Here is a 16,747-nt window from a genome sequence, read left to right as displayed (position 1 = left end):
CTGCATGACTGTATAGTTTGAAAAGATGATATGACAGACTAAACTGTGGCCTGGAAACTAACCTCAGCTCATTGATAAGGATTTATAAAACTATTTAGTTCATTAACAGATGACTAGACCACAGTTTGCATGTCTGTGAATATTAAAACAGCAGGTTTTGACCAAGATGAATTCCTTTTAAAAAAATAAACGAACAAAAAAGCTGAAATAGACACATTCATCACACACTGTGAGCTGAAGTGTCCTGTGGAGATGTGTGTCTGCCTCCTTCAATAATAGGGGGAACTTACACACTTACAGAATTTCCTGAAACTATGATGGGTGAATCTGGGGCTTTATTATTTGGGTAGGGAGCAACCAAAGTCAGAAAGCTGAACTCAGCAAACATGAAACTGGTACTACAGGAAACTAGTAGTTAGGAACCACTAGATACTAGAGTGTAAAATACATCATTTTAGATGCAAGAGATTTTGGAAGGCACAGTTGTACTGAACATTACAGTCTGGATCAATGACAAGCTATTTGACTACACGGTATGTGACTATTGATATCTATCCACGCTCATGAATACTTGTTTAGGCAAGCAGTTCCCTTGACTTCTGCTTGAGGAGGAAAGGCTTATTCAGCATAGGCAGTACTGGCATAATCTGCCCATATGAGTCTAAACTGAAAATATTACTGCTGTTTTTAGAAATTATAGTCATCTGGATAGTCATAATTCTTAGGGTTAACGGCTTCTTCAAACAAGTGCTTTGGGATTCTGAGTTACTTAAACCCTTCCCTAAGAAAACAACAGTGTCAGAGGTTGAGGGCAATGGAGGTTCTTTCTCTTCCCACTGCATGTTTTTTGGAGAGGAGTTAGTCACCAAAATATTTGGAACTGCCTTTAGCTGAAACTAGCCCTTGTCCTTCTCAAATTGTGCCTTATTCTCTGGGCTCTAATTTCTTTTTTTAAAAGTAAAGATTAATGATAAAACCCACTCTGATGTGTCAAGGTCTATGTGTCACCTATGTGTTTGTTATCACCCTTCAGCCTCAGGATACTGTGAAAGCTGGCTAGATACTGACCACCTGCTGTTTTAGAAGGCTGGACTAAAAGCTACTAATATGTGTCCTGGGAACTGGACAACACAGAAGAGCTCCCTGCTCCACTTCAGCACTGTGGCATTTATTTCTAAGGATGTATCAATCTAATGATTTTTTTATTGGTTTCTTTTCATATAAAACTGGGGAAATCTACTAGAGGAATTTTTTTTTAATAGTTAAATGTTAATCTCACCCACTGAAGTTAGTCTGACTTGTCTGCAGGAAATGTCATTCTAAGCAGCCTGCCAGATTAATTCCTTTGCAACAATACTAGATATTGGCTTTCTTACTGTTAGTAGCAATATTTACCCAGCGAAGAACACACATTACAGTGAAGGCTGGTGGTAAGGACTGTTTTATGCTGTGCTATGATAGGGAAATCTCGGAAAGCAGTTTTTCTGTGAAAGGCAGGTCTTTCTGAGAGGTTCCTGCCAAGTAAGAGTGTCCAGGGTTTTCAGACATGCATGCTTGTTTTCTTAAGTGAAGGACAGATGGAGCCCTGCCTCCTGCTTCCTGCAGTACTCTATCAAGGAACATACAGAGGAAAAGCCACTGACTCATTCTTCTCTGGAACACCAGGCACTGCCAATTAGTGTATAATAAATTCAACACTGCATTGTAAATTACACGTGATCAATGATGCCAAAATCTTTGTCAGTTCAGTTGCTTTAAAAAAAATTAGGTTTTGGGAAAAGTTGCAAAAGTGAAGAGAAACACCATCTTAATGGGAAGCTCTGTGAGAAGTAACAGTATCAAAACCCCACTAAAACATTTCAGAAAAGATTGCACATTAACTTGTCTATCTGAAAACAATTTAAATGAAGATAGCAAACTTAAATTCTTGCAGCTAAGGCTACTAAGTCTGTCCTTCTACAATTTCATTCCAGTCAAGGCCAAGTATATTTGGCCTGATCTGGTCCGACATGTAGTGGTTCCCAAAATAAGAACCAGGGAAGAAACCACAACACACCAAGAGAGATACCATCTAGCAGGGTAGGCATGCAAAGGTAGGGAGGACATAGGACAGTCCAATCTGGTAGCATGGAACAGGTATGACATTGAACAGGAAGACAATTAGGGAGAACATGGCCCACACAAAGTAGTCTTCAATGATCCCCTGCTGAAATGTTTATTTTAAACTGTCAGGGCAGAATGGTAATCCTTCCCGCTTTTAAAAGTGCTAGGGGATTTTCTTACTCCTTCTGATGTAAATTTTTTCTTTTTTTTTGAAGTTGAGTGACAAGTTCTCATCAATGGTTTTGAACAGAAAAATACTCTGCATCCATGTTTTAATGAAAATGCTCACTTGAAAATGCTTGTGACCACTATTTGCAATAGGTGGGTCTGTCATATTAGAAAGAAGCATACATTAGGTAACTAAGGTTAGTGATAACACTCCAGAAATGACACTGTGCCTCATTCTAATACATGAAAAATTATTATCATGGCAAAGGGACCCTTTTAAAAAAGTAGACTAACAAAGGTAAAAATTGACAGATCAATTTTTGGCCTGGAGGAAATAGATATTAAAAAGAATATCATTTGCATGTTTCAGGGCATTGCTTAATCACAGGAAGGAATCCCCAATATCTTTTGTCCTCCATCACTGTAGTGACACTTCGGGGTTTTAATCTCTTCCCAAGTTGTGTACTACTCTTGCTAGGTATTGGAAGAGACGGACCATTTGCTTGTTTTGATAGGTCAATAATTCATGACAGAACTCTCTACTGTATCTTTCCACCTCAGGAAAAACCACAGGGATCAAAACACTGTTCACCGTATTTTCTTTAGTAATACATTTACCCAGGACCCACGGTAATATCATCCACTCGACGATGGTTGGTGGTGGTCCCTGCATGCTCAGGTCTGATCTGTCAATGTGCTGAGAGGCAAGTAACAGCAGGAACAGAAAAGTCAAGTAGGATGCAGTATGGCAAATAAATTTGATAAATGGCTTTCTGATGAACAGCCCTAATGGGCTTTTGGGAGCTATCAGGTAGCACACAGAGAAGACTGGAAAAAGGAGTCCTATCACGACACATGTTAACATCTTCACAGCCCAGTGTCGTCTCCTCCATCCAGGGAACTCATCGTACCAGCGGGACGCAAGCAGCTGCTGGCAGTTAGGCTGAGCAACAAACTACAGAGAGAAGAAGAAAGGAAGATGGTTAGTTCTTTGTTACCTTTCTAAAGTTATTTCCAAGCTATGGATGTTATGATAAGTAGCTTTCGGACCAAGTTTATTTAAAAAAAAATATATCCATAGCCCGTGCCAGCCCATTTATACTGAAAATACCAGTAAGATAAGGTTGGGTTAGACTGCCTGCCCTTCCTTCAATGCAAAGAATATAGTACAAAGCCATCAAAATCCACTCTTCACAACAAAGCTTTACTTCCCCATCGATTAGGTACACGAAGAGCCAATAGATTGTAATACACATGTACCTCAAAAACTGATTTCAAACCAAAACATAAGTTCACAAATACTTCCATTATTCAACCACTAACTTTTCTGGAGAATTCACAGAACACAAGGCGGAAGTCACTATGAAAATGAAAAGCACGAGTGAAATTTGCATACAGCTGAAGTGAGTTCCACAGCCATCAACGAACTGTTATCAGGATGTTCCCTACTAGTACTCTAAAATTCAGGCTTACATGCTTTTATGATGACAAAACTCTTACAGTTACATTACACAATGGTTGCACAATACACACTAAGCACTAGCTTTCCCCAGTGTTTCACCTTGTTAGGATAAATTCCTATCCTGTAAAATATTTTATGGTCTGTCTGCTTTCCATGATGGTGTTCCAGTTTTTAAAATATGACCCTTAAAATTGAATTTCACTTAAAATAGCCAAACACAGTAAATATTTAACATTTTTCAGATAGCTTTTCAAAGAAGCTTTAAGTATATTCCAGGGGTTTATGTCATATTTTTATCTGATCATTAGTTCCTATGTTCCAAAATGCTTTCTCTTATAAAAGGGACTTAGAGAAGGAGAATGCTAGACTTGATGTAAGAGATACAGAATAGAAGCAACACATGCATCAGAGAGCCAGATTTGTTGGATTAAAAACAAACAAACAAACAAAAAGGACAGAAAAGAAGCATTTTCCTTATGTTAGTGTGGTGGGCTGACCTTGACTTGATGCCATGTGCCCACCAAGCCGCTCTATCACCCCCCGTCCTCAGCTGGACAGGGGATGAAAAAATAAAATGAAAAGTTCGTGGCTCGAGATAAGATCATTCAGCAATTACCATTATGAGCAAAATAGAGTTGACTTGAAAAAAATAATTAATTTATTGCCAATCAAATCATATTATGGTAATGAGAAGTAAAATCAAATCTTAAACCACCTTTCTTCCACCCCTCCCTTCTTCTTTGGTTCACCTTCACCACTGATTTCTGTACCTCTTCCCCACCAGTGATGCAGGGGGAGAGGGAAAGGGGGTTGTGGTCAGTTTATCACATGTTGTTTCTGCCACTTCTTCCTCTTCAGGGGAAGAACTCCTTGCTTTCTTCCCCTGCTCCCCCATGGGGCCCCTCCCACAGGAGACAGTCCTCCACAAACTTATCCAACATGGGTCCTTCCCACGGGCTGCAGTTCTTCATGAACTTCTCCAGCGTGGGTCCCTTTCATGGGGTTCAATCCTTCAGAAACAGACTGCTCCAGCATGGGTCCCCCATGGGGTCACAAGTCCTGCCAGCAAACCTGCTCCAGTGTGAGCTCTTCTCTGCGTGGGTCCACAATTCCTGCCAGAAGTCTGCTCCAGTGTGGGTTTCCCATGGGGTCACAGCCTCCTTCAGGTATCCACCTGCTCTAGCCTGGGGTCCTCCATGGGCTGCAGGTGGATATCTGCTCCGTTGTTAATCTCCATGCACTGCAAGAGGACAACCTGCCTCACCATGGTTTTCACCACAGACTTCAGGGAAATCTCTGCTCTGACATCTGGAGCACCTTCACCCCACTCCTTCTTCACTGACCTTGGTGTCTACAGGGCTGTTTCTCTCACATATTCTCACTCCTCTCTCTGGCTGCTGTTGTTGCACAACAGTTTTTTTCCCTTCTTAAATATGTCATCACAGAAGCACTACTGCCTATTGCTGATGGGCTCAACCTGAGCCAGCAGCTGTATGGGACATAGCAGAAACTTCTAGCAGCTTCTCCCTGGGGTCACACCTGTATTGCCCTTGTTATCAAAACCTTGCCACACAAACCCAGTAAAGTTACACACACACATATACGCAAACATTGAATTAAATCATTAGCTGAAGACTCAATAAAGCTATGCGGAAACATCTTTACCTTATTAAATAATAAAATTGTTAATTTACATTAAATAATTTCAGATTGAATTCTAATCAAGTGAACCTAGTTTGAGATTCTATATTATTTTGATATTTATAACCACAGGAGCCAAGTTCCTTTAAGAATGAATAATAGGTAACTTCTCAAACACTTTATGAAATCACTGGGATTACTAATGGTAGAAAATGCTATTTAGTTTGGAATGAAATGAGAATCAGCATGCATCTTTATATACATATATGTCTGGATCTTGTCAGAAATGCTATCTGAGCCAAATTCAAACCTTGTGTATGTTAGTGAAATGCCAGTGTTCTTAGCAGAGACATATTTGCTTACCAGATGTCAGCAGTGAAGCTGCCTTTGACTGTTGTGAAAGACAAGAAAATTTACTCATACTGTAAGCATCTTGAAAATAGCCTTAAAAAAGAGTAACAGCGTGTTCTCTTCTGTTAGGAAAAATGCATTTGCAAGGTTTCAGAGTGTTTGTTTCAAGATACAAATGTCTGGAATAATACTGCATGCAGTCAGAACAGATGGTTTCAAAGTCATGTCTTTGCCAAGTTTTTAATGGGGATCTCCCTACAAAATGTTTCACCTCAATTTGCTTGGGTAGGTACAGATTAGAGCTTTGCTTGACTACTAAAAAATATGGCTCGTGGACTAATTCCTGAGTAAAATACTTTCCCTTTTTTTGCACTGGAGTATGCCAGATCCATGGTTGTTTCCCCTTCTTCATAATATCTTATCATTATTCACCTAAAAGTAATCAGTTCCTACACATTGCCTGTTCCTTTTCTCCACACATTTCCACCCTCATTGTGTTGAGGACCCAGGTGAAGGAACAGCTTCCAGTGGCTAGCAAAGGCTGCCCCCACCTAGGGGGGGGCTACTCCTTACCAAGCATGGCTAAAAAAGAATGAAATTCACTTTCTATGATGTGGAAAAAATTAAGTAAAAGGAGCTTTTTTCCAGTGCCCGCCAAGTACTGAGCTTCCCTGGAGCTGGATAGACGAGAACTGATGCAGAAGTACCTGATGCCATGGGGAGATACTTGCTGACTACACCACCTGGACAGTGCTCCACACTGGGTGGGGAGTAGCTCCTTAGTTCTAATCTTTAAACAGGCTAATAATCAAAACTTTCAATGTTCATACAGAAAGCATTTCTGAGCAGGCTTGAAAAATTGTGCCTTGTCTCCTAATACTCATATGAGATTTTGTCATGTTGTGACTGCACTGCCAAGATATGATGTGTTAAAAGACAAGAATTGTTTTCTGAGGCACAGTAAGGTTTTAAAGAAGTGCAGAAAATTTTCAAATCCCTGACACTGAAGAGTCAATTTTTAAAATTGTAATTCTAGAATAAATTGTTTCTCATACTTTTTTTTTCAAATTATGACTGTGACAGGACAATTGTGGCACTGGTTGGATCCTCTGACTATAGGAGAAAAGGAACAGAGATTATACATTTGATGTGGCTATAGTTAGGGGAAGCACCATCGCTAATGTACTTTGAATGACTTCCCAGACATAAAACATCTAAGAAGCAACTAATAGTGTATTAGGGACCAAATATATAAAATACTATGTCAGCATTTTAAGAGCTGCATGCATAGGGAAGTGGTTCTATACTGCAGGCAAAGGTCTGTAACAGAAATCACAACAGAATATCTACAGATGATATACTGATATCGAGTTTCATGCTGTTGTTTTTATCTAACACTGTTGGCACAGTTAGTTATCAATTTCCTGAGGTAAAAAAAAAAAAAATCTGTTTCTTCATTGCAGCCTTTTCCTCATGGTTCTGAGATCTATTTGCCATGTAACATAAACTATGAACCACTCCAAAGTGTTTTCTTCAGACACCTGGAAAATTGCCCTACAAGTCTTGCTGACACTCCTTTCTAGCTACACTTTTCTGCTTCATTTATCAAGGAAATGTATGACATTAATAAAAATGTCCAAATTAATTTTCACAAATTTGATTACTTGTCCATTTTTTTGGTTGGGAGATGGTCATCATATGCTATGAAATATGTTCAGTAGTGATACCTACATTTATTACATTATATGAATAATGAAGGAAGTTCTTGAATGGGGAAGAGTCAGACTACCCTGATGGAAGAAAACTATGCTCAGTGGTAAACCCCATAGTCTTGTTCCTCAGCTGCCCAGAGAAGGGGAGCTTGTTACTGCATACTGCATCTCCCTTCTTGTGCTTGTGGACCTGTTTCCTCCAGACAAAATGAGGGAAGAGTGGTGTATAGGCTGTCTCAGAGACATTACTCATAGGTCACATGCAGTTATGTAAGTCAAGTAAGTTTATCTGTGTATAATATATTTTAATATATATCATCTTGATCATTATTACACTTAAATTTTTCATGGCAAAATTCTCTGTTCAACTGCAATTTAATTACTAAAAACCCTTCTACTGGAAAAGAATGGTAGAAGTGGATGGACATGCTTCAAGCCATAAGATGCTTCCTATATAAATGGATGAGATCAGATCTAGGATGATCACATAGTTGAGCTAAGTAGACATGTAAGTCCTCTGTTGAACTACAAAAAATGTTTTAAAAAAATATTTTACACAAATATTGTACAACTAGCAGAAACAGAAATACTCTGTGACATTAATTTGCCAGTTCTGCATTGCCTATGCTAAAATGTTTTCACTGTAGTATATTTTTTCTTCCTTAATTAGAGATGCTAAATTCTGAGGTATTCAAAGTATCTTTTGTACTGTCAGTATTATGTTGTGCTATTTGACTTTGACATTGTCTCTATATAATTAGCAATCAGCAAGTTTACATTTTCACATTACAATGACTTCCAGTATCTTCCAGCAGCAATCATGCAAGGGATTTTGTTACAATGATTATTCCCGGTTGCCTGTCTTTAGCTCCATCATAGAGCCTGCCCATCTGAAAATGTTTTGGTATTCGTTCTCTTAGTTGTCATGCTGGGAATTGGCTTCTCCCTGAGACTGGTGAAAATCAGAAATTATTCACAGAGCCAGCAAAATAATCTGGCGTAAATAATAGCAGAGCCTGATTCTGGTGATATCCAAGCATATATATAGCCCAGAATTTCATTTTCACTGCCGATTAAATCTGATCTTTAGTTTTGCTATAATACACATCCCTCAGGTAATGGAAATTATGAAGAAATAACACAGATAATACTATTAACTATATATAGTCTTCATAGAAAGAACTATTTTTATAAATATCAGGGGTTAAGGCTGTGCTGGCTACTAGATGACTGACAGATGTTCTCTATTAATGCCTCTCCCTTCCCAAAGGGGAAGAGAAGGTGAAAAAGGGCAAGAGACTTGTGGATTGGAAAAGAAAACTTAAACTGCTTTCATGAAAATAATAACAATAAAATGAAATATATACAAATATACAAAATACCAATACTGAACCCAAACCCCTGATGACAATTACATCACCAGCACCACTGATGCTGTGGGCAGGCGCTGGGGAAGTCCCAGATTGGACTCAGTGGCAAATGGGAAGTGGATTCAGGAGCTGGATTCTGGAACTGGATTCAGGAATGCATGGATTGGGATCTAAGGCAGAACAGACAGAGTCCTCCTTGGATGCCGGCCATTGAAGAAGAGAGATTGACCCTTGTGATCCCTCAGCTTTATTCCAAGTATGACATATATGGGATGGGACACCTTGTTGGTCAGTGTAGGGTCACCTGTCCTATCCGCTCCTCCCCACAAGTGCAGGCTCTCACTTACTGCGCCCCCACTGTGGGACACAGGATTTAGCAGTGACCTTGGTCTGCACAGGAGCAAGTGTAAACGAGAGCCCTTCTTCATCCCAGCCCCTGGCAGTAACTGTAAACATCAAGCGTTGTCACCGCTAGAAGTAGAGACGGTCTGCAAAAATATGCCGTTAACTTCAGAAAGAGCTGTCACTTAGAAGAGCCTGAGCTGGAAAGTGAAATCATTGAACAGAATTAGTTCTGTTCTAACTCAAACCGGGACAATAAACAATACATCATCATAATAAGTCAGTTTTTTACTGTAGCAAAACATTACCTTTAAGTATTTATTAAGAAACACTTGTAATAGAGTGCTCATTTTTACATTTAGAAAGCAGTCTAACAAAATCTGTGTCCAAATTAAATTCTCATTCTGAAATCTGTAGCTGGTTTAGCATAAGTTACATAGAAAAAAAAGTATGATTTGTCATCTAGAAATGAAAGCTTGTCAAAGGAAAGTAATTTCTGAGTTAGGTACCAAGTGAGTTACGCAGTAACATAAAGAACTATACCTGTTAGTTCATCTGTAACACATGAATATTAAAGGTCTTTTTGTGGATGGGAGCAAAAGAAAATGGTTATCATAAACCTTCCTAGTAATACCTTTTTAAAGTCACAGACAGATTGTTATGCTGTTTTATACTGTCATTACAGCCGAGCTGCTAGGAAATGTTAGCTCCAAGGTCTTCTGCTTAGTCACATACATTTTCTAATGATAGTGCTCCAATTCAACAGGAATTAAGCCCATTTTTGGTATTTAATGTATTTTTCCATTTATTTAATGCAAACCCAATCTCTCCTAGTTATTTTAACTTCAAATTAAGATGTCAAAATTCTCTATCTACTTCTTCTTGAAAAGTATATTTGCTTGGCACTAATGACAGATTCAAGTCCCAGCCTCATTAAGTAAACTCCTAAATTTGGTAGATTGTTTCTCCCTCTAGAGACATCACTGCGTATTCTTTTCTATATTCTTCCCCAAAGACTATATTTGTCAATTTTGGCACTTACTCTATGAGGACTGGTTCATTAAAATGAATAACATTTAATTACAGTTTAAATGCTTTAATGTTATTGACTGCATCAGCACTATGTTTTCCTTTCTAAAAGCAAGGGACCGTGTGCTGGACTCCTTTGGGTATAGTTGTATTGTCTGTTTTCTGCCTCAGGCCAGAAGCCCTGATTCCTGTGCCAATTATTGTAAATCCTCTCATGTCCGTCCCATCTCAGTCTAGTGCCAGCTGGAGCAGACTGTCATTATAATCATGATTCTTGCTGGACCCAGACCAATGGGTCGACCTCTTCTCACTCAGCTCTGTCTGCAGCTGTGTCATTAAGGGAACTAGCCAGCTCACTCAGGATCAGAGCACCAGCACACAGCTGCTTGTGTATCATCAGGGCAACCTGCTTCAGATCAGAACCTTACAGCAAAACAAATTCACAGCATAGATGCCTTCATCATAAAATCCAAAGTTTCTGCTGCTCTCACCAAGAATACATACAGTGTCGGGTGGTAGGTTTTCTTGGTAATTAACCTATTATTTAACTTCAAATACGAAGAGGAATAAAATGAAAGCATAAATGTGAAGAGTAAAAAGCTTCATTAAAAGGATTAATGAACAGCATTATACAAACAATGACACTGGAGTTTTTAATTTAACATTTTAAATTTCTTTTCTGCCACATGAACACAAGCAGAAGCTCTTAATTTGATACATTGCAACTTCTCAGCAGAATGAATCTGCACAGTGAAAACTATTAAATATCTATTATACAAGTCAAGACTTACTTATAATTGCAATGATTCTGATTAGTTCCTTAGAAAACGCAATGGCAACTGAAACTACAGTGCAGTCCTTAGGAAGCAGCTGTGCACAAATAGCCTTGTTACACATCTGAGTGGTAAAGAAAAGTGAATCAGTTGTTTGGCTTTGGGATGATTGTGTGAAGTAGGTCCAAACTTCAGAACTGGGATGCTGGAATAATACTTCTGATTCCCATTACTGGCAAGTGTTAGACTCACCACAATTTAAAATATTTTTTGTAAGGAAAAACAATTAGTGAACCAGTGAATTAGTATCTGCAGAGAAAATACAATATGAAGTTAATTCTGTTATGTTGGATCCCTGCTTTTGCACACCTGGCTGGTGTATTTCTATGCACAGCAAACAAAAAATTAGACTGTTATTTCTATGTGAAGTCCTGGACTTGGGACAGAACAACCCTGTGCAACAGTACAGGCTGGATTTCACTGTCTATTTTTCACTTTGCAGAAAAGACCGTCGGACACCAGTAAGCAAGAAGCTGAATACGACCGCACTGCAAAAGTATACCCTGAGCTACAGCAGCTGAAGTATAGTCAGCATGTCAAAGAGGGTGATAATACCCCTTTCTTTGGCACTTGTGGGATTGTGTAGTGAGATGTGTGGTGCTGTGGTTTTTGTACCTCACTACAACAGAGAAATGAGCAATGTGAAGTGAGTCCAACAGGACTCCAAGAGGTTAAGGGGCTGGCTCCTGTGATGTACAGGGACAGAAGAAGGGAGTTGGGTCTGTTCAGTCTCAAGAAGAGAAGAATTGGTGTGGGAACTCACTTGCTGTCTAACACAAATGCAAGGGAGGTTATCAATAGAAGCATGCTTTTCTCAGGAGCACAATGAAAGAATGATGATGATCATAAGCTGCATCAAGGGAAATTCTAGTTTCATCAAAGGAAAATATTCTTCCCTAGAGTAGTAATTAAGCACTGGCCACAGGCTGACCAGGGAAGATGCAGAATCTCCATCCTCTTAAATATTAAAACTTGGTTGGGCAGGTTCCTTAGCAACCTGATTTATCTTCAATGTTAGCCCAGTTTTGGCCAGGAGGTTGAACTAGATGATCTTGAGAGGTATCTTTCAACCAAGTATTTTTATGACCTTACAAACTTAATACATTAAGCCAAGTAGTATTTTCTGGGGCAACAAAATTCTCACTAAGAGCCACAGTAATTCTGTTTACAGGTTTGAATTTAGGTATTTAGGTCTGAATTACTTTTCCAGGAATACAAGGTATTACTTTTTCACCGCTGGTTGTTCTCTGGGCAGAGCCTGTCTCTCTCACATCTCACGTTGAGCCATATCATTGCAAAACAATACAATAAAAAACATTTCACATAATATTCTATATTATATTAAATATTCTGTAAGCAGCTGGGAGAAGTCTCAAAATCACTTCCACTTGTTCTTGTGGGGGACTTCAACTTATCAGATGCCTGCTGGAAATAAAATACAGCAGCGAGGAAACAGTCTAGGAGGTTCCTGCAGTGTGTGGAAGAAAACTTCCTGACATGGCTGGTGAGGGAGCCAAGTAAGGAAGGATTCCTGCTAGACCTGTGGTTCGCAAACAGAGAAGAACTTGTGGGTGATGTGAAGGTGGGAGGCCATCTTGGGTATAGTGATTATGAAATGGTAGAAATTTCAGTTCTTGGAGAAGGAAGGAGGGAGGTTAGTAGAACTGCTGCCTTGGACTTCTGGAGGGCAGACTTTGACCAAGGCTGACAGAGTCCCTAGGGAGGCAGACCTGAAGGACAAAGATGTCTAGAAAGGCTAGACACTTTTCAAAAGGAAATCTTTAAGGCCCAGGAGCAGGCCATCTGCATGCACCAGTGGGGAAGAAGATCAGCCTGGCTGAACAGAGAACTTTGACTGGAACTCAGGAAGAAAAGGATAGTTTATGGCCTAGGGAAGAAAAGCCAGGCCACTCAGGAAGACTACAAAGATCTCATCAAGTTAAGACAGAAAATTAGAAGGGCCAAAGCTCAGCTAGAACTTAATCTGGCTGCTGCCATAAAAGACAGTAAGAAATGTTTCTATAAATACATTAACAACAAAAGGAGGACTAAGGAGAATCTCCATCTTTATTGGATGCAAGGGACCAGTCACCAGTGGTGTTCCCCAGGGCCCACTGTTGGCCTCTTATCTTTAACATCTTTATCAGTGATCTGGATGAGGGGATTAAGTGCACCCTCAGTAAGTTCACATATGATACCAAGTTGGGCAGGCATCTTGATCTGCTTGAAGGTCAGGGGACTCCACAGAGGGATCTGAACAGGCTGGATCAATGGGCTGAGACCAATGGTTCCATAAGGCCAAGTGCTGGATCCTGCACTTGGGTCACAAAAATCCCCTGAAATGATACAGGCTTGAGGAAGAGTGGCTGGAAAGCTGCCCATCAGAAAAGGACTTCAGGGTGTTGATTAGTAGCCAGCTGAATATGATCCAGCAGTGTGCCCAGGTGGCCAAGAAGGCCAACAGCATCTTGAATTGTATCAGCAATAGTGTGGCCAGCAGGAGCAGGGAAGTGATTGTCCCCCTGTACTCAGCACCGGTGAGGCTGCACCTTGAGTACTGTGTCCAGTTTTGGGCCCCTCACTTCAAGAAGGATGTTGAGATTCTGAAGCATGTTCAGAGAATGGCAGCAAAGCTGGTGTAGGGTCTAGAGAACAAGTCCTGTGTGGAGTGGCTGAGGGAAGCATGGAGGAGTTCTGCGGGGAGACCTTATTGCTCTCTACAACTATGTGAAGGGAGGTTGGAGTGAGGTGGGGATCAGTCTGTTTTCCCAAGTAACAAGTTATAGGAAAAAAGGAAGTGGCCTAAAGTTGTGCCAGTGGATGTTTAGGTTGGATATTAGGAAAAATCTCTTTTACTGAAAGGGTGGTAAAATATTGGAACAGGCTGCCCAGGGAGGTGGTGGAGTCCCTACCCCTGGAGGTATCTAAAAGATGTGTAAATGAGGTACTGAGGTACATGGCTTAGTGGTGACCTGGCAGTACAGGGTTAATGGTTGGTCTTGATCTTAAAGATGTCTTCCAACTGAAATGATTCTATGATTCTAACTGTTCCAAACATTTGCGCTATAATAATCTGTGCATCATGTGTGGGGAAAGCGACATAATAGGAAAAGTATTTGTTTTGGTCTCTGTCGCTTCAACCCTAGTATTCCCAAAGCAGTATTTAGATACCTCTGACACCAAGTTTGCTGTCTACAAACAATAGTTACAAAATAAATTAATGGGTAAGAGAACAGAAATAGTAGCTGATTATTCTGCCAGTGATTATTCTAACACAGAATAAACTGTGGCTATAAACAAAGCTTTTTTTATAATCTCAAAAGTCCAAGTTCATTTTAGGAAATAAAAATTAATATATATTCTAAGCAAATCCATATATTAACAGAGGTAGAAATCACATGCAGACTTGATAACATATAGTTAATGTAAATTATTCTGTTGGCTTAACTGATTTTGAAACAAATAGCCACTTGTATAACAGTCTGTTGCCATCTCTGGTGCTGTAAAATGAAAAACCCCACACCTCTGGACCACTGAGCAACTACCAGTATGTCCTGGTCTGAGCTAGAACAGAACTAATTCTGTTCAGTGATTTCACTTTCCAGCTCAGGCTCTTCTAAGTGACAGCTCTTTCTGAAGTTAACGGCATATTTTTGCAGACCATCTCTACTTCTAGCGGTGACAACCTCTTTACATGTTTACAGTTACTGCCAGGGGCTGGGATGAAGAAGAGCTCTCGTTTACACTTGCTCCTGTGCAGACCAAGGTCACTGCTAAATCCTGTGTCCCACAGTGGGGGTGCAGTAAGTGAGAGGCTGCACCTGTGGCAAGGAGTGGACAGGACAGGTGACCCTACACTGACCAACAAGGTGGTATAAAGCTGAGGGATCACAAGGGTCAATCTCTCTTCTTCAATGGCTGGTGTCCAAGGAGATCTCTGTTCTGCCTTAGATGCCAACCTGTGTGTTCCTGAATCCAGTTCCCATTTGCCACGAAGTCAAATTTGGGTCTTCCCCAGCGCCTGCCCACAGCATCAGTGGTGCTGGTGATGTAATTGTCATCGGGGGGTTGGGTTCAGTATTGGTATTCTGTAAATTTGTATATATTTCATTTTATTGTTATTATTTTCATGAAAGCAGTTTTAGTTTTCTTTTCCAATCCACAAGTCTCTTGCCCTTATTCCCATTCTCTTCACCTTTGGATAGGGAGAGGGGTTGGTAGAGAACATCTGTCAGTTGTCTAGTGGCCGGTCCAGCCTTAACCCACACCACAGTAGTGTGTTTCTTATATCCAAGCTCTTTTTGTGTCCTGTATCAGTAAAGCTTCTGAGCATTTACTAATTAGCCAAAAGAGGGTAGGATTTAAATTAGTTACTATCCCATTATATGAGATAATCAATGTGTTCTCTCACATTCTCTCATTGTACCACTTTGTCTACTTTTGTACCTGCCGTGTCACCAGAAGGAAAAGTTACAAATTAATAAACCAACCTTTCAAAATTCATGAGGGAGCTGCAAATAAGTTGAAAGCAACTGAAGCAAAGAACACAGTGTGAGTTTAATTGGAGAAAAATTATCTGGGACAAAGCTCTGAGTGAGGGGAGGGTAGAAAAGTGACTAGAAAACCTACATTCTTCCTCTGAGCGTGACTTGCTTATCTGAGAACTTCTGTTAGCATCACTCTTCCTCGTTTGTGCAGTTTGGTGCAGAGGCCAAAACAAGATATTGAGACATTCTCATCTCTTTTTTCCCATTATGAAAGTCCATTCAGATTTGAGCAGAGTATCGAACTATTTGGAAGAAACCTGGTCTCAAATTTTTTCTTCCTCTTTTGTCCATTTTCAGGCTATTTGCCTGTTTCTGTGAAGAGAAACCTTGGAGCAGTGATATATCACATTGTTTGATTTTACATTGTAAAAACAATGTTAATCACCCCTTAGTACCAGGCAAATTTTGTTTTCACTGTTATCTTAGCTTTACAAGGTGTCATCCTGCATCCTGATGTGAAAAATGGATATGAACATCACTGTTCTTGACGCCAAACTTATGCTGTTCTAGCTAAGTGATAAGAGAGCCAACAACACAGTCATGTTGACCTCAAGGTTTCCCACTTTCTTTAGAAGTGACGGTTTATTACGTGTAGCTTGTGTGGAACTGAAGATGCCAAAGTTCTCCAAAATCACTGTGAATCCAGGTTTTTGAAAGCATAACACTCATTTTGACTCAATACAGAATCAGAGGGATGAGGGGAAAATAAAAACAGACTGATTACAAAGGTATTAAAACTAAAGCAATAAACTACATATTTTTCTCTTGGAAGTTCTCTATTGTTTTTTCTAGTTTCATTAGTCCTTAGGAACAAAGTATATCTAGTCACTCAGTCTGGTTTTCTTTCTCTTAATATACTTTAATGTTTTTTATCTTTAAGCTTCTCTTGTTTAACTTGGCTGTGCGTTTACCTGAGAATCTTAAAGGCCGAGAAATCTGATGAATCACCCAGTTCCTGCACAAAGACTAAGCTGAAATGACAGGTATTTAGAACTGACGCTCAGTGAGCATTATTCTGAGACCATTTGCAGGAGACATGCACATGAGACTGTAAGCAATTGCATCAATTCTATCAGTTGTATGGCTTTCATGAACCTTCTGTCTGACCTTCAGAGATGATGTTTTTCAATTTTTTCATTACCTGTATAATTCACTTGTCTTTCCAGTTTTGCCTTAGATGAATTCAGAG

The 16,747-nt window shown here is 39.8% G+C and overlaps 1 protein-coding gene across 1 annotated transcript in view; it reads right to left on the bottom strand.

Annotated features, from left to right (window-relative positions):
- Window positions 1-16,747, bottom strand: part of TRPC4 (transient receptor potential cation channel, subfamily C, member 4) — a 72,097-nt gene that overhangs the window by 35,423 nt on the left and 19,927 nt on the right. The window contains exon 3 of the mRNA XM_010130965.1: window positions 2,890-3,226. Within this exon, the coding sequence (XP_010129267.1) occupies window positions 2,890-3,226 (337 nt within the window). The remainder of the gene's footprint in view (window positions 1-2,889; window positions 3,227-16,747) is intronic.

Source organism: Buceros rhinoceros, unplaced genomic scaffold (assembly GCF_000710305.1).
Source record: "Buceros rhinoceros silvestris isolate BGI_N320 unplaced genomic scaffold, ASM71030v1 scaffold4032, whole genome shotgun sequence".
NCBI lineage: Eukaryota > Metazoa > Chordata > Aves > Bucerotiformes > Bucerotidae > Buceros > Buceros rhinoceros.
This window is presented reverse-complemented; position numbering and strand designations above follow the sequence as displayed.